At 37.1% G+C, this 22709-nt stretch overlaps 1 protein-coding gene across 1 annotated transcript in view; it reads left to right on the plus strand.

The window, feature by feature from the left end:
* Positions 1-22709, plus strand: part of fstl1b (follistatin-like 1b) — a 247162-nt gene that overhangs the window by 167234 nt on the left and 57219 nt on the right. The window contains exons 2-3 of the mRNA XM_053495851.1: positions 10333-10392; positions 10534-10590. Coding sequence (XP_053351826.1) covers positions 10534-10590 — 57 coding nt within the window. The 5' untranslated portion in view covers positions 10333-10392. The remainder of the gene's footprint in view (positions 1-10332; positions 10393-10533; positions 10591-22709) is intronic.

Consider the following 22709-nt stretch of genomic DNA (forward strand, 5'->3'; position numbering starts at 1 on the left):
GTTTCCTCCAGGTAGTCCGGTGTTCTCCCACAGTCCAAAAATGTGCAGATTAAACTAATTGGTGTTCCCAAATTGCCTGTTGTGTGTGAATGAGCATGTGAGAGTGAAGACAAGATGTACCCCGCCTTGTGCCCTAATTCTTCTGGGATAGGCTACTGGCCCCAACAACCCTGTACACAGGATAAAATGCTATAGATGATGAATGAGTAAGGCCAATTATTAGCATTTAATGAGTCATGCCCAAAAGCAGGGCTCAGACAAGGCTATCCTCCTTCTTTATAGTAGCTAACAGCCAACCATCTCCATAAAGCAGATGTGTCAGTGATATAACCCCAGCAGGCAAGCTAACTTTTTTTTCCCATCAGTGTCAGTGAGGGAAATGTAATTTCTAGCATTAAAAATGCATGGAGTAAAATAAGTCTATAATAATAGAATAGTGGAATACATATACTTACTTGATGCTTATTGTAATATGAACCATTCATTTAAAAAATGGCAATACAAAAATTCATAATATGAGGAGTGAACAGAATAGTATTTATAACATCAGCTTTATGAAAACTTTCAGTAAGGCTCTGGGAAAAAAAAGGCAGAAAGGACTGTCATTTTGTACTTCCGAATTGTTCACTTAGCTCTTTATGTTCCCAATATTATTACATTCCAAGGCAAAATGTATCTTTCGTCTATCTATTTGTCAAAAATAGGGTTCTACAAAAAAGAATTGCATGGTATCATTCAGACAATGCAATGTACTGGAATGCATTGGTTTATACATCACCTAAGGATACAACCATTTGATTAACAGAACTGTATGCATATAAATTATTCTTATGCACTAAAAAAACAAATAAAAGCTATGAAAAGGATGATATGTGGATGATACTGTATGTGGGATGATGTGGGAAAATGCTCGGGTTTTCTTAGTGATATAAACAGCAGAATGAGAGATGCGCCATTTTAGGACTCATTTTGGCAAATTATTGTCCACAGACACACATGACTGTCTATACAAATTGCTATATACAGATATGTCCCAGTCTGTGAAATCCCAGCTAAACCCAACAAAATGTCATGTACTGTATATTCTTTAAAATATCACTAGGGCTGGTTTTCCTGCATTAAGGAGTATTAAGAATGCACTTCAATATGTAATAATAAAAATTAAGCAGAGAGATAATGGTACAACACTCAGGGGACTCATGAGAGAGACATGAGACATGTTGTGTGCAGAAACTGTTATGTTTGTTATGCCTGGTTTCGATCCACTATGCCCCTTTTTAAATAATAATTTCTAAACTTTACTGTAACCTTACACGACCTCAGACATACTGTATATGCGGTTGGTTGATGCCTGATCCAACCTTATACGGTGCATTATTTTATCATAACAAGGCACAGTTGTAAAAAAGAAAAGGAAAAAAATCATGCATTGAAGTAAAGATTTTGCATTGTTTTATTGTTTCTTATGGTATTCAGCAAACTTTTTAATATTAAATGTTTTGTGTGTGCAACAAAACTCAACTGTCATTTTATTATTGTCCAAGATTACTGCCATGACTTGAATCAAAGCATGAGTTTGCTATTTTTATGAAAACTCAACCAACATTAATATTAATGATAAATTGCATATTTTCATGGTCACAAACACAACTGCAGGTTGATTTATCATTTTGCGACAAATCTGTGGCATGTGGAGTTACAGCATGTTGTGAAATGATCCAAAATTATTAGCAATATAACAAAAATTTTTTTTTTACTTTTGCATTTTTAACATCTTTGTGTATTAAATGAAAACATGTACAAAATATTTTCTAAAAATGTGTAATACTTGTTAATTCACTCACTCTTGTCATTTTTTACTCAAACTGTTTATCCATACGTCCAAAGCAGTATATAATGTTTTAAGCTAATATTTACATATAACAAATGTTTTATCATTGATATATTATCTCTATCATTACAGATATGCAAAGTCTTAAGAAATACCGAAATTCAGTGATGAGAATGTGTTTAATTCGGAACAATGCATCGGATTCTTATTGTTGTTTATGTTATTGTTGCTGTCTTATCTGTGTATTTCACTGATGCATAAACTGCTGTATGAGATTATATCTACATTCTCCCAAAATACTGCAATACTAAGCAATGCGCTCAGCAATGCTAAGCTTGTGTGGTGGTTTTAAATATCACATACAAACTGGATGAACTGCTAACATTACATTATGAATTATTTATTATACATTATACATTAACATTAGGTACAGTACTGAATTCTCGATCTTGTAGGTGTTGATTAAATTTCTATACCAGCAGCTCTTATATTAATCTTGACCATTGTACATATCTCAGGTTTATACAATTTGTAATGCTCTAATATTTTTCTATAGTAACAACTTACGCAGGGACTTGCATAGCGATTGTGTCATACGTTATAAATTGTTGACGTGGTAACATTTTTTGCCAGGACATGTTCATTTATTGTTGGACAGAAATCAATGTCTGTCTGTCTACACAACTCACAAATCTATCTGTTTCCCTCCATATGTGTGTTCTTTCTCTTCACTCCCCACTGCTCTCCCCAGTCCTTATTTTTATCTTTTTTTTTTTTTTTTACCAAAACCACCTCTATTTCCTCTCCGTACCTGCCCAACAGCCTGGCGTGCATGCAGCATGGCAGGCAGTGATAAAGTGTGAAAAACAGAAGGTCCATCTCTGCCAACATCACTAGACTTTTTAATTGCTAAGAGTTCACAAATGACAGTGTTTATCGACTCGGATGCTTGTAAGATGCTTATCAGTGGACTGCCAACCCCAAAATCTTCTGCTGGAGTTTATTTTAGAATTGACTGATCAGTCAACAATAGTCTCTCTCTCTCTCTCTCTCTCTCTCTCTCTCTCTATCCCACAAAAAAAGAGATAAGGAGATAAACAAAAGGCTCCAGGGTTTAAATTTCTCCTTTGACCTGGTCTTTTTTTAAACACACAGGGAATGCACATTCCATGCTGTTTTGCCAAACCATTCTGTTTGCACTTGCTACCTCTTTAAGATTAAATCTGGCATGCAGTAATCAAGTGGAGCCTTCAAAGTGAGATAATGCTAAAAGCTCAGTGAGTAGCTAATGTTTAGAACAAATCAATGTAATCGAATTAAGGGTATTAATCTAGGGAAATTGTTTTGTTATTTGGATGTCTGGTACTCCTGAACATATTGTTTTAATGTTCTTCTATTGCAAAAGTGAAGTCTGTAATTAATTTGGAATGTGGTTACAGGAATGGAAATCATAATCCAATATTTTGCAAGTATGCTTTTGTGCTTTATATATATATATATATATATATATATATATATGTTTATTATTGGGCTTTTGATGTTGACAATTTGACAGGTCATTTAAATTGAATGCAATTCATTCAAACCTCAATAACTCAATTGTAGTAGTTTAGAAAGAATTCTGGTGTCTAATGAGAAATGGTCAGGACAGAGTCATAAGGTTTCAGCCCAAAGCTTTTAATCAGCTCATAAATAAATAAATAAATAAATAAATAAGGAAAGGGGAAAAAAAAGATTTTGTCCTTGTGCAAATTTTACATATTAATATTATGTCAATTTTGATAGAATAAACTAAGTTTGTACTCACTCACTCCTAGGTAGCCCATCCCAGGGGATTCAGGGCACAAGGTGAGATATACAATGGACATCATAGGACACAAACTCCCACACTATGAGCAATTTGGAAATATCAATTAGCCTACAGGGCATATCCTTGGACTGTGGAAGGAAACTAGTGCAAATGGAAGGAAAACCATCAAGTATGATGAATCAAACCCTCAACCTTGGAGATGTAAGGTCAAGATGCTAACCCTTATGCCACCATTAGGTTTGTAATTGTACTTAATTTTATTTAATAGGTTTAGCATAAATACATCTTTCTGCCATTTTTATTGTTTCACATATTTACTTGAGTGGAAATTGTCCTTAATCTAAATATGTTGATACTGTAGATTAATAAATTTTCAGTGTCTAACCAGCTAGATCCATTTCTGTGTTGCATTTAGGTTTAGCCTATTTTTTTTTTAGAAATCTAGTGCATGCAAAAATGAATCGGCAACAGAAATGTTCTATTTGGGCGCTGGTGGCTCAGTGGTAGGTGTTTTGCCTGCCATGCGGAAGGCCCAGGTTCGATTCCCAGCCAGTGCCCAAATCCCTGGAGCCACTGGACGCAGTGCCGGTCCCAAGCCCGGATAAATGAGAGGGTTGCGTCAGGAAGGGCATCCGGCGTAAAACCTGTGCCGAGTTGTTGTGTGGACTGGATATTCCCCTGTGGCGACCCCTTGCCGAGAGCAGCCGTAAGACCAACAGCAGGAATTTCAGGAGTTCTATTTGTTTGCTGGTCTTTACAAAATCTCCTTCGAGACTATATTAAGCTGGCCTAACGCCCGAGACTGAGGCAAAGTCTTAGTACAAATGCCAATGAATCCAAGACAAGTACAAGTCAATACATAAAACATCTAGAGACATCCTGAGGTAGTTCTATAAATAGTGTCAACTTGGATCTAGTGTGTTCTGTGGAAGGAAAGTTCAGGGATTTTAAAACTCTGTGGTTCCAATAGATATCACATATCTACTGAAAAGCAGGAAAATAAAACAATAGTGAATATTTTATGGACACATGCTTGATAAGCCATGATATAATTAATGTGTGCATCCTGTGTGTGTGTGTGTGTGTGTGTGTGTGTGTGTGTGTGTGTGTGTGTTTGTGTGTGGGTGTTCACACAAGATGAAACCGCTAAGATCTGTTTATTTATTTATATTTGTTAATTAGAGTAAGATGCAGGACTAATCTTTGCACTGCAACACAAAACCTATGCTAACGGTGAATCTTGAGGTCCGTTCTTTTCGACTGCGCCTTGATTATTCATTGTTGTTAATTTGAGATACATTTGCATATTCAATCATACATTGTAGGCTGTTTTCCCCTCACCCACCTACATTTCTCTAAAAATAAATTGAAATTTAATATTTCAGAATGTTTCACTTGATTATGAGATGAAAGCACCAGCTGCAACAGAGGCTGTATTTGCATGTTAAACATACTTTATTGCTTCAAGCATTTGTGGTGTTTTGCCTTTTATAATAAAGAGATGATGGTTTCCATTTGCTTTTTCTTATCACAGAAAAATTTAATTACAAAGTGCACTGTGCCCTGATGTTTATGTTTTTTTTTTTATTATAATGCATAAAAAGAATTGAACGTAATTTTACTTAGTTTCATGCTCACAGGCACATTGGATTATACCTTCTGCTAATGCACTGTGGCATCAGTTATGATTCTCCTGGTGGAAAACATTGCTCATTGAAGTGTGTCAGGACAATATATGTATTTGTGCATGCACAGTTTTTTTTATTCTTATTACAAGTACATCATTAATAGAGACAATATGACAGCTATAAATAGTAATAATAATAATAATAATAATAATAATAATAATAATAATAAAAACAGAGAGAGGGATGGCAGCATGGTGGCGTTGATATTAGCACTATCGCCTTGCACCTCCAGGGTCTTTCCAGGTACTCTGGTTTCCTTCCACAGTCCAAAGACATGCAGATTAGGTTAATTGGTGTTCCCTGTAATGTGTGAATGCATGTGTTAATGTTGACCAGAGCTACGTACCACACTGTATAAATAGTAAAGACATTGGCAATGGTAATCACTATTGGCCTCTCCGGTCCTTAGTTGGACTAAAGAGGTTCCTAGATGGATAGATGAAAAATACTATTGCTTTTTATTTGTATTATTTTCATCAATTGCTTTTTATATATGTTGGATTATGTTGAATCCAAGCTTTGCATAAAAGAGTGTAACAAAAGAGTAAAAATGCCCAGATAGCTCTTAAAACAGTCTGTTCATGAATTTAGTTTTATCAGATTTCTTCAAAGCCACATATAGAACCAAACAAGAGTTTCATTTTAATACCCTTGACTACATCTGCCCAACTCTGGTCATTAAGTACTTCATGTAATTTTTTGTGTTTACCCTGCTTTAATACACCCACTTGAGCTAATGGAGGGCCATTAATGAGCCAAGAAAAAGAAAAATAGGTTGGAGTTGGGAACCTGTGGGCTGGTATACTACAGTATGTGGTGGTGGCACCTATATTTTTGTTTTTTTTTTCTCATGAATTTTGAACAAATCATAACACTAGTATACTACTACGCTGCCACAATTAGGCCTTTGAGAAAGACCTTTAACTTTGGCTCTGGTTCAGTTCAGATAAAATTGTTTGCCAAATAAGTAAATGTTGAGTATCTATCTATCTATCTATCTATCTATCTATCTATCTATCTTTAAATTATTTTATTATATAAAATATATGAATCATAATATCACAAAGAGCAGAGATTGTGTGTGGGCTTCATCTTAAAAAAGTGGACCAGGTGTAGACCCAAGCACTTAAACTTGTTAACAACAGTCACCACTTTCACCTACATTTTCCCCCTCACTCCAACACACTAATGTATAAACCATACTGTTCACATTACAGTATTCGAACTTTGGCTCTATCGCACAATACCTCATGCAAATACCTTTATTCAGCAATTTACTCAATGCAAATATTCTATGTATGTAAATTATTGTCTTATTGCAAAATGTATAAATGTATGCATTGTTCAAACACAGTTCAAACAGTTACACTCTTATATATTCCACAATCCTTTATGACTAAAGTTTAAGGAATTTGTCAAGCAAAGCAGATTCAAGAACTTGGGAGAGCTTCAGAAGAACTGGAGTGAGCCTGGAGTCAGTACATCAAGAGCCACCCCACACAGACATTTTAAGGAAATGGGCTACAACTGTTGCATTCCTAGTTTTAAGCCACTCCTGACCCAGAGACAATTTTAGAAGCATTTTATCTGGGCCAAGAAGAAAAAGAATGATTCAACATGCTTATTTCAGATGTGAAAGAGAATTTTTTTTGCAAACCAAGTGTGGAGTGAAGAGAAACAGAATCCAAGTTTCTTGAAGTCCAGTGTGAACTTTCCACAGTTTGTGGGGATTTGTGGTGCTTGTCATCTTTGTATTGGTCCAATATGTTGTATCAAGTCCAGAATTCATGTTGCTATATAACTATTTTGTTGACCATGATATTATATTGCTTGATTTGCCAGCCAACTCAACAGGCCTATTCTTTAAGGACTATTGTCAAAAGAAAAATGTGAAACATACGGCCAAAAAATACAGATAAACTGAATGCTGCTATTAAAGCAGCCTGGCCTCCAAAAGTGCCTCCAAAGTGCTTCCATGCCAAGCTTGATTGATGCATTAATTTGTGCTAAAGGTGTCGCGTCGAGTAAAAAGTGGGGCCACGGAATTAGGCACGAGTGGTGAGCCATTTACGTTAATTATCCCGTAATGATTACCCATTTTTCAGTAAGACCTCGCCTTGTGTCCGAGTTTCTTTGGTACCACCCGTGCAACATGGGTAAACCCAATGTCTGCCTGTCTTTCTGTATGGCAGAACTATCTGCCTAACTTATTAAAGAGGTCCAATTATGCCATTTTAAGGTTGCTAATATTGCTTAATGAGTCTCTTAAAACAGGTTTACATGTATGCAAGGTCAAAAAACTTAGATTAGAAATTTAAATAGATTTAATTTTACCCCATTTCTAAATGATTTGTAAACGACTAGTGTGAAGCAGTTCGAAGATTCAGTCTGTCTGAACCCCTCCTTTCCATAAGCCTTCACTGCTATGATTGGTCAGATGGCACGGTGATTTATGACTGGTCTAACGCTACAGCATGTGTCGGAAAACGAAACGCCCATGACCATAACTGAACAACGGCTCTGGAGACCCGTCAATACATAGAAAAGCTACACTCTTATATATCGGTTTTACCATGTAACAGTTTCCCTTTCCCGGCGTTTCCACACTGAACTTAAAACTCGTGAAGTGGCAAAGCGCATGCGCACTTCGCGTGTGCAGAGGCATCTTTTTCCCTCCGCACACGCGAAGTGCGCATGTGCCTTGCCACTCCGCGAGTTTTAAGTTCAGTTAAACAGTTAAAAAAGATTTCCTTTGCTCACGTGTTTTTTATTGTTTTTATATATTACAAAGTGTTTAAGCGAACCTGGCATGAATGCTCGGTCACATTAACAATAGTGTGGTAATGTTAACGGCAAGTTGTTTATGATGTAGAACATGGGCGGACAAGTTGTTCGTGACGTAGAATGTGGGCGGACATTATGCAATTGTGTTACGGAGTGACATTTTAACAGAGTAAAAATAGATTTGCTAATCACTCGTTTAGGCGAATGTGAGCCGATTCTTTTTTTTAATAGACAAAAACTCCATTTATTATGCACTGTTAGCGTCACAGATAGTGCAGATAGTTTATGTTCACATACAGCTACATGACACACTGCATGAAAGAAAATATTTTAAAAAGCATAATAGGACCTCTTTAATAAAAGAAATAACCTGTATAAGGTTAAATATCTTACACATGGTTTACGCTAAGTTGTACTTCTTTTTTCGTTAACCAAACACACTCCCTGTTTAAGGTAGATTATTACATTCGGCACATTTGATTTGATATTTTACACGCCCTCACCTTGGACTGCTGCGGATATGTTTGCTCTAACGACCATGTTTTATCTCATAGTGGCACATGACATTGCTGCTTTAATTAGCATCATGGTTTCGGGAACATGCGACAAACTGGTTTTAAATGGTCCACAGGAAGAATAAACATACAATTATTTGTCCATACAGATTTGAAGATTTATTTTCGAAAGTTACATATCTTTTTTTAGAGTAAGCCATGTTGTGTTTCGTGTTTGCTTGTGTTTTATGAGGATTTGGGCACTTTGTAGGGTTGTACGGTTGTTTCTGTATCTTTCACATACTCTGTGTATTTACAGAAACTATCACGTCCCAAAAACGATGGCTGTTGTGAGGTAATCTGGCACAAAACTTTAGTTGATTTAATTTATGCCACAGATATACCTTTAGCCAAATTCCTAAAGACCTGGCAAAGTTTCATTAAATTCTATCCAGCCAGTTTTGCGTGGTGCTTTGAAAAAATGGGCTGGACAGACATACAGATATACAGACATTTTTTACTGAGACAGTTTTTTTACAGAGCCTGAACCACTGATACAAGACAGGATGAAACCATGTTTTAATGTATTTTCCCCCCACATTCCGACCTCACCACCCAAATGTCTCAGCAGAAATTGAAACTCATCAGACCAGGCAATGTTTTTTCAATCTTTCATTGTCACATTTTTATGAGCCCATGAGAATTGTAGCCTCAGGTTTACTTAACTGACAGGAGTGGCACTCAGAGTGGTCTTCTGCTGCTGTAGTCCATCTGCTTCAGGTTTCAAGGTATATACTCTACAGTTGCATTTCAATATTTTAAATTCATTGTGTATACCGCTTAATCCTGTATACAGGGTCGTGGAGTGCCTGGAGCCTATCCCGGGAAACTTGGACAGGGAGCCAATCCTTTGCAGGGCACACACACATACACACTCACACACTCATTTACATACTACAGGCAATTTTTGAACACTTTGGAAACCCTAATCTGCATGTCTTTGGACTGTAGGAGAAAACGGGAGTACATGGAAAAAAAAAAACACCATGCACAGGGAGAATATGCAAGCTCCATGCAGACAGATGCTGGAATCAACCCTGGCTGGGAATCGAACCCTGACCCTGGAGGTGCAAGGCGACCATGCTAACAACTAAGCCATTGAACCGCTATATGTTTATACATACAGGCGTTCGTATGCCGAGGTGTGTGTGTGTGTGTGTGTATGACTGATGAAACTACCATTATCTATTATGTTACTATTGTATGTTATGGTATAGCTATTGGATGTTGGACATTTCCTTCAGGATCAATAAAGTATCCCCCCCCCCCCCATGACTACTATTATTTATACCAGTTCTTCCTCTACGTGTTATGTTTTTATTTATTTATTGTTTTATTTATAACTCTTTAATGACTCTTCCCATTGCTCTTTTTCGAGTTTCACTTCCATACATTCAAAGTTCAAAGTTCCTGAATCTAATATAAAAATTATAATTAAAAGAAAATAATAATATATATATATATAGATTGTATTAACATTTAAACAGTTTGTTTAATAAATAATAATCAATAGACCGCGCGCACTTCGGTTCAAGGGCGATTGGTTGGTCACGTGACAAAGGGGCGGGGCCAAATGCCTCGTCCGGATTCCTGAGCGCGAGCCGAATTTCCTGTGCACTCGGGGTGTAGAGGCGTGCGCGCGTGTAGCGGAGCTTTTTCCCTCTTCTCTTCTCTTCTCTCCATAACCGGAGCTGCTCACAAACAAACAAACAAGCAAAAGCAAAGGTGAGTGTCCTTAACATTAGGAATGCGCCGCACGGTTTCCTCTACCTGATATGCGTTTATTGTGTTAAGTCCCGAGACTTGGTTTTAATTCTGGAGTCATTTTTGCTTGCCCCCCCCCTTTATTCTCTCGGTCCTGTACAGATGTTCCGAAGTCTCGCAGCTGTCGTTCTGCTGGCTGCAGTTTGCTGTCATGCTCAGGTAAGTCGTTTAAAATGCAAAATAAGGAAAATGCATGAAAGAAAAAAAACAATCTTATGAGATTTTTCTTGGGTGAGAAAAGGATTTTGAACTCAGTACAAACTCAGTGTTTTCCCCAGTGTCTCAGTGTGAGCCCTGAATTCTTTACATTTAACCCTATTAATGCCAGTGCACTAAGGAATTAACTCACAGACCACTATATACATGGATACTCCTGACATAATGACCCCAATCTATATTCTTACCCAATTAATTAATCTTACTTGCGGTTAAATTTTTTGTTTTTATAATCTTGGTGGAGTTATTTGACCACAGATCTAATTAATAAATAGACATTTGTACCTTAAATATAGGAATCATATCTGTTTATGTACTTATCTACGTATGTGGTATAAATGCATTCGTTCATTCATTCAACATTACATATTTTTGCTAAATACTTTATTCTGTTTGGACATGAGGTGTTGATTAATTTTCTATCGCAGCAGCTCGGACCTTACTGGCAGCTGTATTTCGAAACCCAGGTTTATATTATTGCACTGGTGTTGTTTCTATAGTAACAGCTCGTCCACAGGGACTTGACTATGGCAAATACTGCACATAATCCAAACCTAATGGTATAAGAATATGAGTAGCCATTGTTCATAACCTCATCAGACCCAGTTCACACTGGCTCCCAGCTGTAAAATCTTATATGATGACTGTTATTATTTTTATGGGTATTACTCTTTAGCGAAACCTCTTCCAGTTTGAAGACATTGATTAAGGTAATGACAAATTACATGGTACACAATATAACAGTTTGGTTCTGAGGAGGCTATAGAAAGTGAATTTTTCTCATAAGGAATCATTTCGTGTACTTATTTTACGCAGATCTAAAAACCTAGGTAAATACGTTCATTTTTACATTGTTTATTTGACTTATCCATGAACACCTATTGTTTATATGTCTAATATTTAAAAACAAACCTTTGTAAGGAGATTTTTTTATTTAACATTATTAACATAAGTGTTTCATGTGTTAAAACTTTCAGTCAAGCTTAGTTAAGGCTTAATCAGAAAAATCACCTTTAATAACTTACAAGTCCCAGTATCAGTACCTAAAGAAAAACATTTATGTTCGTGCTAAGTATTTTTGCATTTGTTTTTGTTTAAATAATTGTGACTTTAAATGTATTTGTTTTAAAAATATTTTTATATATAAAAAAATTGAAAAAAATATCACCCTAGATGGGTGAGGAACCCTATATGTTACTTTCATTGATCTTTATTTGCAACATAAAAATGACAACAAATAAAACTTTTTTTTTAAATCACAAAAGTAAAAAAAAAAAAAAACATTTTGGAAAAAGTCTTAAATGTTGAATGTCCAAGTATTTAAATGTGAGCCATATAAAGGTTTATGCTTAATGTGTATAATGTTTCTTTTGTATGCAACATTGTCACAAAACAACAAAAAGTCAAGATATAAAATCAATCAATTCTGTTCAGTGGACATTGCAGCTGTTTTTAAATATATAGAGTATAATAAAGAAGAGAATAGACACATTTGTGAGCTAATGGCTATTAAACGTTGCTCTAATAGAAGTAATAACAGGAACTAACTTGTTTATCATATGTCCTCCAACATTAAACAAAACTATAAATGGTAATGTATGAGATGTTAATAAAGTAAAACATTACGGTCATTGACAAATTCTAAATAACTATAAATTCACAATGTTCTGCATCATATCACACCGTTTGTTGATGATGTTATTATAACAGCATGATGCATTTTATTTCTTACCTAAGACTTATTTAAACCAGATTTCTACCTGAATGTTTAATTAGCTGAGACCCTGTTTTGAACCTGCTTGCTTAATGATGTTTTTGTCTGGATTGTATCCTAATTACATTTACATTTGGAGTCACCGCATTTAACATTCAGATTACCTCATATGTTCCACTACCTGTATCCATAGTTGCAAGCTTTGGAACCAAAAGATGATTTATGAATCAAAAGTCGTTATGATGGAATTTTCTTTAAAGATGTCCTCTCTAGGCATTTTCATGCACCACATGCTTTGTGATGTTTATTCCGAGGGGTTTGGGCTGCCACTGGGTACGTCCTAAGCGCATTTACATGTGAATTTTTAATTAAATAATCCCTAATGCGGATATAATCCTAATAGCCAGCATGCATGAAACAACCTGGTGTAAAGTGCTTCCCACAACTTTATCTCTACATGTCACACTTGTCAGCCCAAACCGCTCCTAATATATTACATAAAACACACAGATCACACAGTATTGCTGAGGGTGGCAGCTTTAGAAGGACATACAATCACAGGACTTGTGACAGTATCAGCATTTTCTGCTTAAAATGAATAATGGTAAGGCACAAGGCTAAAATCTGATATGGCTACATTTCACTACAAGTATAAATGTGGTTAAAATCATATTTATACACAAGGATTTAAGTGCAAACACAGAGACTGGGGTGTGTTTTTAATGCTGATACTGATAAGGATGATAATAGCATTTGTGTGCTTGGATCTTTGGTCATCTTTGTTGGGTAAACACGGAAAAAGGCAGAATGCAGTTAAAGATGACATGCTAGAGAGTGCATAGTGTAGAGGTGAGGATTGATCGAAGGGGGTGTCTGTAATTTATATTTTATCACTAAGATACAGAACAGAAACTAAACGTAAAAACTTAAACTCCAAATTTAGGTGTGGTTTAGATATAGAAAGAATGTGTCTTAATCCTACTGCTTTGGGTGTTCTCTTTGCAGTATGTCCAGCCAACATTCTTCTTTTTTTTCTCTTTCTTTTTTATCCAGTGCTGCATGGTTTACACCTAATAATTTGTAGATATGTCTTGATTTTTATTTCTACAGTATATGCCCGTGAAAGTGGCACTTGCCGAAACATGCATCAATTATATTTAAAAATCCATTGTATAATTTAAAAGTTGTAAGAGTCAATTCTAAGTGGTATACCATGTAAGATTAAGAGCATTTCAAGAGCTCATGGTTCGTTCAGCAGATTTCATGCATGAAATGTGAGGGATGTTGGAAGGACAGGATTTAAAGGAACGTTTTTGCAATTTTTAAACCCATTTTACGCCCAATCTGTGGAGTGTGTGATTACACTGAGCAAGAACTTGTACTAAGAAACGTAAGACATTTTATTATTTGTGTCTAAGTTGGTTATTAGAGGACATTACGGATGTAACTCAATACAGATACGTTCAGAATGATCAGGTAATGTGTACTGTGCAAGATACAATTAGGAGATTGTTGGTTCTTTTTGTTTTCTTTCTCCCTTTTTTACGAAGCTTGGCAGACACGTCGAGTAAAATAAACAGATGGCCCTGTACAATGCATTCATGGTATTTTAGTAACTGTCTACCAATTTGTTTAATTAAAAGAGTCAACTGAATTTGTTATATTGTTTCTACCATTGCCAAGGTAGAAACAATATGCAATTTAATGTAGCTTGGACTGGAAACTTGTCAGAGCAGAAGTTCCTTATTTTGGTGTTTTGCACGGCATAGTGTTGTGGTTCATAATTAATTTAACAGTAAAAAAGAAAAGACCTGAAAGAAACCATCTTTTATTATTTACACAGTACAGGAAACAGTGTTGAAATGTTTGTCAGTGGTAATTGCTCATATGCTGCAGAAGCTGTTAAAACCTCACCTTTAGTCATTATCAATAAACTAGTTCAATACACACACTCCAGGTTTACCAGCGTGCCTAGCTATTTCTTCTCTCTGCCCCGCCTGGGCTAGTACACTGAAATGCACCTTTTCTTAGCACCTTTTTTAGGTGCTAAGAAATTATATTTTGCTTGCATGCAAGAGGTTGGCCCAGATTTAAGATTCTTGCTTTGTAAGCTAACATGCCCTGCAGCTTTTCCACACACATCTATATTGGCAAAGATCTGTCTATATTGAAACAGATTAGTCAGTACTTGAAAAAATCAGTTAGTACTTGGAAAAGTCAGTTGGTATTGGGGAAAAAAAGATTAGCCTGTACTGGAAAAGATCACTCAGTAGTCGAAAAGGTCAGTCGGTACTGAAAAAGATAGTGCTCATTAGTACTGAGAAGGATCAGTCAGTACTGGGAAAGACCAGACAGTGCTGGGAATGACCAGTCAATACTAGAAAAGATCAGTCAGTACTGAGAACAATCAGTGAGTAAAGGTAGTCCCTGACTTACTAACAATTTTTGTTCTGGGCGCACGTTTGTAAGTTGAATGTGTTTTTAAGTCTGACTTTGTGATTTTTATATTCCTTTGACATTAAAAAACAGTGTTAATCATACCAATCTGCCTAACTTAATCTGTCACCTTTCCCCACCCTGCCATTATGTGGCCAAAAACCATAACTGCGCTTAAGGAAATGAGTGGCACATGCACCAAATGTAACAATGTTGTTAATTGTAAATATTAATATTTGGTTCACTGCAGTGTCTATTTTTTATAAAATATACGGGAGCTACTTTCGTAATTTGGACATCTACGAATGTTTGTAGAACCTCAGAGTGTTCATATGTGCGGATATTCAGAACTCGAATGTTTGTAAGTCGAGGACTAACTGTGCTGAGAAAGACCAGTCAGTTTTGAAAAAGATCAGTCAGTACTGGGCAAGATCAGTCAGGAATGAGAAAGAACTGTTAGTACTTGGAAAGATCAGTAAGCACTTGGAAACATAAGTCAGTATTAGAAGAGAGAACTCAAGAACAAACGAGTTTGTGTAATAGCTTTGTTTGTCGTCTGCATTGGGACCTTGTGTAAGTCTGTGTGTGTGTGTGTGTGTGTGTGTGTGTATGTGTTGTTTTTTTGTGACTATCTGTCATACTTTATAGTCTTGTTTGCGAACTTGCATGTAGCTGGTAATGATTAAAAAAAATGAACACTATTACAGAAACGTAATAATATTCTGATGGTTAGTGAGTTACAAGGATTTAGCAGAGACTTTGCCAATGTTGTGTTCTCATTTTTTTTTTCTTGTTATGTTTTTTTTTTTTTTTTTTTAAGAAGTTTATCTTTGTGGATTTTTTAATTTTCTGGGGTTATATACATCAGGGAAATAAAGTATATATTGTGTGTATAATAGTCTAGTACATACAGTATGTAATGTAAGTATGTAAGATATGTAGTCTAAACATAACATCAGTAAATGAAAATAAATGTTTTGTATGCATTCGGTTCTGGAAAGAAATGCATATATTGTGTATAAAAAAGCATTTTACGCTGCTGGGGACTATCTTTCTCATCCTGACAAGGTGGGTTACTCTTGTGGGGTTTTTTTTTGTGGTTTTCCTACATAGTCAGGTCATTTTACTTGTCAGAAACGGAAAGAGAGATAGAGAAAGACGGTGAGAAAATGTGCATGTGTGTCCGTTTTTTACTAGGATGCCATTCCCTAATGAATGACATGGAGGGAAGCTAATACAATTGTTTTATTAAATTTCAGCCTGAGAGAGAGAGGGAGAGAGAGAGAAAGAGACCAAAAATAGTCTTTTCCAAGGAGTGTGAGAGACGAAGAGATGGATATAAGGAGAAAAAAAGACGTAAAAGACAGAATTGTAGGAAATAAGCTCTACAGATACAGGAAGAACTTAAGCGAGGAAATTAAGAAATGAATGGGAGATAAAAATAGGTAAAAATAAATATAGCGTAGAGTGAAATAGGTAAGAGATGGAGACTGAGGTGTAGAGAGGGAGAGAAGTGGCCCCTCACGAGGTCAGTGTGTTCTGATTCTGCTCAAGTTCAGCTCCTGTGATGAATAATGGCCTGCTGTGTTCAGGGAGCATGGGCTCCTAGGACATTCTCTGACAATTAACCTTAGTCTGGGGGCATGAGGAGCATCACGCTGGCTCATACAGATATGAGCCGCGCCAGAAATCCCTGTGAGCGTTTCGAGACATTTTAACCCAGTTTACACACGCTAGTGTAATGCATCTTGAGTAGCGTGATTCAATCTACACCCACGCAGAAATGCTGGGAAATCCACCCAAGACACATTTCAATTTGATTAAGGAAGCCACTTCAGGAGGTCTGGGAAACATTTTAGACAGATGGTTGGTAAGGACAAGTATATATTTGTCCCCCCTCCCCAAGACGCACAAAAACTCCTCTCAATACATCATAACCCACAATGTCCATCACTGTCAATCTTTAAATAACTTGGATTACAAATACAAAACTGTACTTTGACCCACATAGAGCAGCAGGCATGGGAAACAAAACAGGAAGTTGATTATCCAGGGTCATGATCTGCTTTACATACTCATATTTTATCTGATTGTCAGTGAGTTTATCCAGTTATTGGTTCATTGGCATACAGTGTGAATACTCTATATATGGTGTAAATAGTTAAAATATGATTCAAATGTAAACATGACAATGTCTTATTATTGTTATTACTATATACATGATAAAGATAATCTGTTAATATCTGTATAAATATTTTAGCTTAATTGCATTTTAAATAAATTTGTAACGGTTTACATAATTTTAATTTAGTTTAATTTATTTTAGCCAAATTTTTTAGCATTAATTACAAATGTAGTTATTTATAAAAAGAGGATAGTCAAGACTTGGACTTGAAAGTGCTGTTACAGTATAGCCCAAGATCAACACATTACCTTAATAAAACTTTCAATGATGCTTCTACAGCAGTTAGTATTCAAACTAAGCAATCTGATTGGACAAGAGGCTTTCCTGGGTGGTGATGATGGGCAGTAACAGCACTTGGATGTTTAACTATATGTATCACAACTCATCCCAGGTGCTCTAATAACCATTAATTACACTAACTGTTGGTCACCAACATGGGTGAATGAAGGTCAATATGGAACACAGTACTGAGGAAAGAGCAGTTACCTGCCAAAAGACACATTCAAAACTAACACATTTTAGCAAGAAAACACATCGGATACTGTTATGTCATCTTAACCAACACTTTTTCTTCTTAAAAATTGCTTCTAAGTCTAAGTGAATTGCTTCTGTGTTGTTTTATTTATGCCTAAGGCGAACTAGAACGCTAACTAGCTTCTAACAAAAGGCTGAATCCCAAATCCCTCTGACGGAACTCGATAGTATAAATAGATTTACAGGACTTGTTCCCCACATCCATATTTTGTTCTCCTCATCTTTAATCTACATAATACCAGTACCTAACTCTTGGTCACTAACTGTCGGTCGCCAGCTCCTATAACTCCTACCAGACTATAGGGAGTGCCGATATTCAGCACAGCAGCATCGAACTCTGGAGTGTGATTTTGCTTCATTGTTTTATGACAGAGGCTTTTGGATTTCAGCTCTTTGGCCATAAAATGACTGAGAAGCATTTTTAAAATAACACTAAAATGTTATTTTCACGCATTATTACATGAAATAAATATCATAGCATTGTGTAAATTTCATAGTGTATATCATAACATTCCCAGAGTGGCTGTTTTTTTTTTAAAGGTCTGTCTCCATTCTGTAGTATGTATTTTGTTTGACTAAAGAACGTGTGTAGTTTGACTGATAAGCTGTTTAAGGCGGCGTTGAGGAAGGTGTTCTGGCCGGAGAAAGAATGTGTCCCCACAGGCTGTCTGCTCTTACAGCAGTTGCACAGGGTTTAGGTCAGGCTGGAGGTGATGGTGCCCTCTGTTACAAGACACTGCCTAATTATATAAAGGCTTCACTTAAAGGGGAGCGGAGTGCTCACAGGAGTGTTCATAAGTGGCGAATTAAAACATTTGCAATGTCCCACGTGCTTTGTTCTTAACTCGTTGCACTCGGGAAGAGTATAGCTGTGTGTGAATAGCTGTGAGTGTGTGCTTGCAGAAAGGGTGTAGTAGAATGCCATGCGGACTTGCCAAAAGGGAGCAATTTGGGACCGGGCTTTTGGAAGGATTTTGATTTTAGGATACTGTTGAAATAGTGAGAGCTGTACACACAGTTCAGTTCTGCCTTCTTGTGTATGTGTGCATGCTTTTTTTTTCTTCTTCTAAATCCAAGGCCTTTTTTTAAGACGCTTTTGTTCAGAAAAGAAAACTGAGCTTTTGGTCCGAGTGAATTAATCAGAATATTTTTATCTGGTCTTGCTCAAACATGTTCTCATGGCAACCTTAAAAAAACTGTTCAAGGATAAGAGTGGGAATGAAGAAAATGCTATGAGAGAAAGGAATAGATTAGAAGGAATTAGACTCTGAGGACTAAACCCAGTGCATTTTATATTCAGTGCAGTGTCTCTGTATGAATCAGGGCTGTTTGGATTGTTCATGTGTCCTGAGGTTATAAAGCTTCTGGTGTAGAAAGTGTAGTGGATCTGTAGTTATTCTGTTTGTCTATTTATCTTAGCTGCCTCTTCATCTATCTATCTATCTATCTATCTATCTATCTATCTATCTATCTATCTATCTATCTATCATCCGTGTGTCTGTCTATATAATACTCCCTTTATTAAATGAGAGTCCATCCATCCAAGTTTTTTGTGAATCATCCCTCCTGCACGCGTACAGCACTACTCCTTGACCACCTGTCGCTTATATATTTCCCCTGCGCTCCCTCCTTTCCTCTCATTTTTTTTTATAGCAGGGCACTTGTCCTGTCATTGGCTTTGTGCTGTTGTTTTATGGTCCTGATTTTGTCTAGCTCATCCTGTCCATTTGCCTTGAAAGAGCCCCATAATGAGAGAGAGAGAGAGAAAGAGAGAGAGAGCTCAGGCTGAGCAGATGGAGGTAAATTACCTAATGACAAAAGGAGGCAGTGTATTTCTGCTTAGTTTGCTTTTCCTGAGCGATGGAGGTCTGGAGAAAAGGTAAACCGGCTAGAACAAAGGGTTTTAACCAGTTACTAATTCAGAGTTCAGATAAACGTCAGCATGCTTTTGTCCCATGTCTTTTATCGATGTAGAGAATCGAAGCTTAAAAAAAAGTAATAAAATCAGAGACATTATTCTCAATAACATTTCCGATTACCAGGAAAGAGCTCAATGTCTCGTTAATTACATTAGCATAATATGCAGCTAAAGAGGTGTGGATGATTGCTCCGGGAATAACTGTGAAGATTCAGGCATTCGCACATTTACAATGCAGCAAGAGCTATGCAACAGAGAGGTCCTTGACTCTTCTCTGATTCGCAGTGTGAAGAAAAAGAGCATTGTGGGAAATGGGGGTCTGGAAATAAGCACGCTTCCTTTTGCAAATACAGCCATTAAAGAGGAATTCTCCAAACTCCCTCCTGAGAAAACTGCTGTCTGGAAGGCTCACAGCCAGACCCCAACCCCTACAAAGCCTGGAACAGAGCCCAGAGGAAAAAAAAAAAAAAAAAGTGAGAAGAAAGAATGCAGGAGAGAGAGATAGATATAGAGTGGGTTGTTGGTGGAAAAAAAAAACGTAGAAGGTAGTGTGCAGCTAAAATATGAGACAATAAAACAAAAGGGAGAGGGTAAGTGCTAATAGAAAATGCGAGAGATTAAAAGCGTTCCTCTGACCTTGGAAAATAGTATAAGGGAGGACAGAGTTAAAACAGAGTGCGTAATTAAGCAGGCAGAGAAGAAGGAAATACCAACAGAAAGATAGTGTCTCATTAACAGCCTGCACTTTGGCCGCCTGCCCTCTGTTGGCGTCTCTCAAACAAACCCCCAAACTCAAACCCGGCCCTGCTGCACGGCCTGAAAAATGGCCTCCAGCTGGAAGATTGAAGACATTAAGACTCAGTTTGGGACACCGTGGAGAGTGTGTGCACTCATATTTTTCTTCCACTGATTGATTCTCTTCTGGCAGCATCTGCTCCATTTTTATGGAGACTCTCAGCGTGCTCTGCAGCCCTGATCAGAAGAAACAAGCGGCGAGTCCCATGTATCCACTCACCATGTTCGTCTTTGTCCTGCATAAGGGTTAATCTCCCATCTCACTGCGCAGTGTGCTATGAAGACCCGCTCTATAACGGTTTCCATGCACTCAAACACGCTGTCTCCACTAAGTAAGGGTGCGGTATGAAAATGAGATGACATCATTGTGTAACGGTTCAGATTTCTAATAAAGAACAGACATGCACAAACAGAGGCTGAGCTCCCACTAAGGTTCTGTTCTCCTAAAAGACAAGAAAAAGGATGTCTTTGTCAAGATATCAGTAGTATGTCTTCATTTTGGAAAAAGTGAAAACATTCTTTTAAGGACAGTATTGTGGTTGTATGCAGGTTGCTCTGAATGAGATCATCTGCTAAACGACTAAATCTATATGTCAAACAAAAGATGTATATTAAAACGCCTGAACAACTTGGACCTGGACCAATCTGAAACAAATTCCTTATATTCCTGAAGCAGTGATAAAAATTAGACTGGCCCATTAGACCCGGTGAAATAGCTGTTTGTTACTGTGTCAGTTAAGTCTAACGCAGGGCTGAAACCAGCCTACATGTCGATGGGAACACAAACAATACCAGCCTGATGTTATGGCGTGCACATTCCTGCTGTATATACTTAATGTGCTTTTTTTAACTCAAGTGGGCGAAATGCAGTAGCGTTACCAAATCATGAAAGTTAAACTAATATAGGTGATATGAGCTTTTTTTTTTTATATCAGAGCCATCCAAGCATATCCAGAATAGCAGTATATCCATACCCACTCTCAGCATCCTTTATACAAACATTACTTCCGTTGTTTTCTGGCACGGACAAATCTGTCCTGAAGATATTTCTATTTTTATCAGAAGATGTGGTTTCTTGCCAGGTAGCAAACCTTTGTATTAGCTGTTTGACTGAATTTGAAAGCCAATGAGCAAATGTCATAGATATACAGTATGTTGTTGTTATTGTCGGTCTTATGGATGCTTCCAGCAAAGAGTCGCTACAGCTTGGGACAAGTTTTACGTGGGATGCCCTTCCTGACGCTGGATGCCCTTCCTAACTTGCCCATTTTATCTGGACCTGGGACTGGCACTGCACCCAGTGGCTGGGGTTTGGGCACTGGCTGGGAATCGAACCCAGGACTATCACATGGCAGGCAAAACACCTACCACCGAGCCACCAGTGCCAACATCATAGATACAGTATATGTTTTTTTTAAAAAATGAACCAGCTGTGACAGAAACTGCTCAAAGTTTTGGTCTCGACAGCTGACAGGGAGAAACTTTCCTCTGCCCTTAGCCAATTATAGTGTCCCTTGCTGCAATGCTCAAAATTCAGAATTATAAATGTTGCCATGACACATTTCTGAATGTAACAGCACACAAAACAAGCCTTAAAGTTGATCAGGATGTAAAATATGAGTTTAGTCTTTGAATGACTAGAGATATAATAGATTTGTTTTCATCCTCTGGTAGATGAATGACTTTAAACAGATATAATTGTGTTACAGTACATACCAATGATGTTAATGATTCCCTGCCGTTAAACTGCATTTAAAGCCACTGAATGCAATTCCGTCTATATTGCTTACGCAGCATTGTTACTTTACTCTGCTAACTAGTTAACAAGAAATGATCTGCATCCGTACATGGTTCAAAGAAAATCAAGCATGCAATTCATCAAGGACATGTGCATTCCGTTTGAAGAATTCATCCACTGTTATACCATTGAGTTCTTGGTCTGATCTCAGAGAGAGTATGAAAGTAAAAAAGAGCGACAGAGAGAGAGAGGGAGGGAGAGAAAGCAGCAGGGGTACGACTAACAGGATTTTGCACAGGTGTGCAAAATGACAGCTTTGCAACAGTGATTGGTCTGGTCCTGACAGTGCTATTCAGGAGCGCTCTGGATGCACAGTACCCCACGGACTCATTTGCGTGAGGGATTTTCACATTATGAGAGACTTGCGAAAAGATCTTTCGTGTCTAATTATTTAGTTGGTTATTTGGGCACAAAAGAAATGAAGTGTACGTTTTGCTCTCTTCTGTGTAAATTTACATTTTAATGGGAGATATACAGTATATCTGTGGAAAAGGGCTCCATAGGAAATGCGAGATAGATCATGGACTAACGGTATGGACTAAAATAGTCCAAAGATGATGATGACCATATATGGACAAAGGTTGAGTGAGGACAGGCAATGATGTCAGGTGAGGAGACTTGGCACACAGTCAGTGTCCCTTTTTATCCAAAATCAGTAAAAAGGGTTAAGATCAGGGGTCTG

This window comes from Clarias gariepinus, chromosome 5 (genome assembly GCF_024256425.1).
Source record: "Clarias gariepinus isolate MV-2021 ecotype Netherlands chromosome 5, CGAR_prim_01v2, whole genome shotgun sequence".
NCBI classification, from domain to species: Eukaryota; Metazoa; Chordata; class Actinopteri; order Siluriformes; family Clariidae; genus Clarias; species Clarias gariepinus.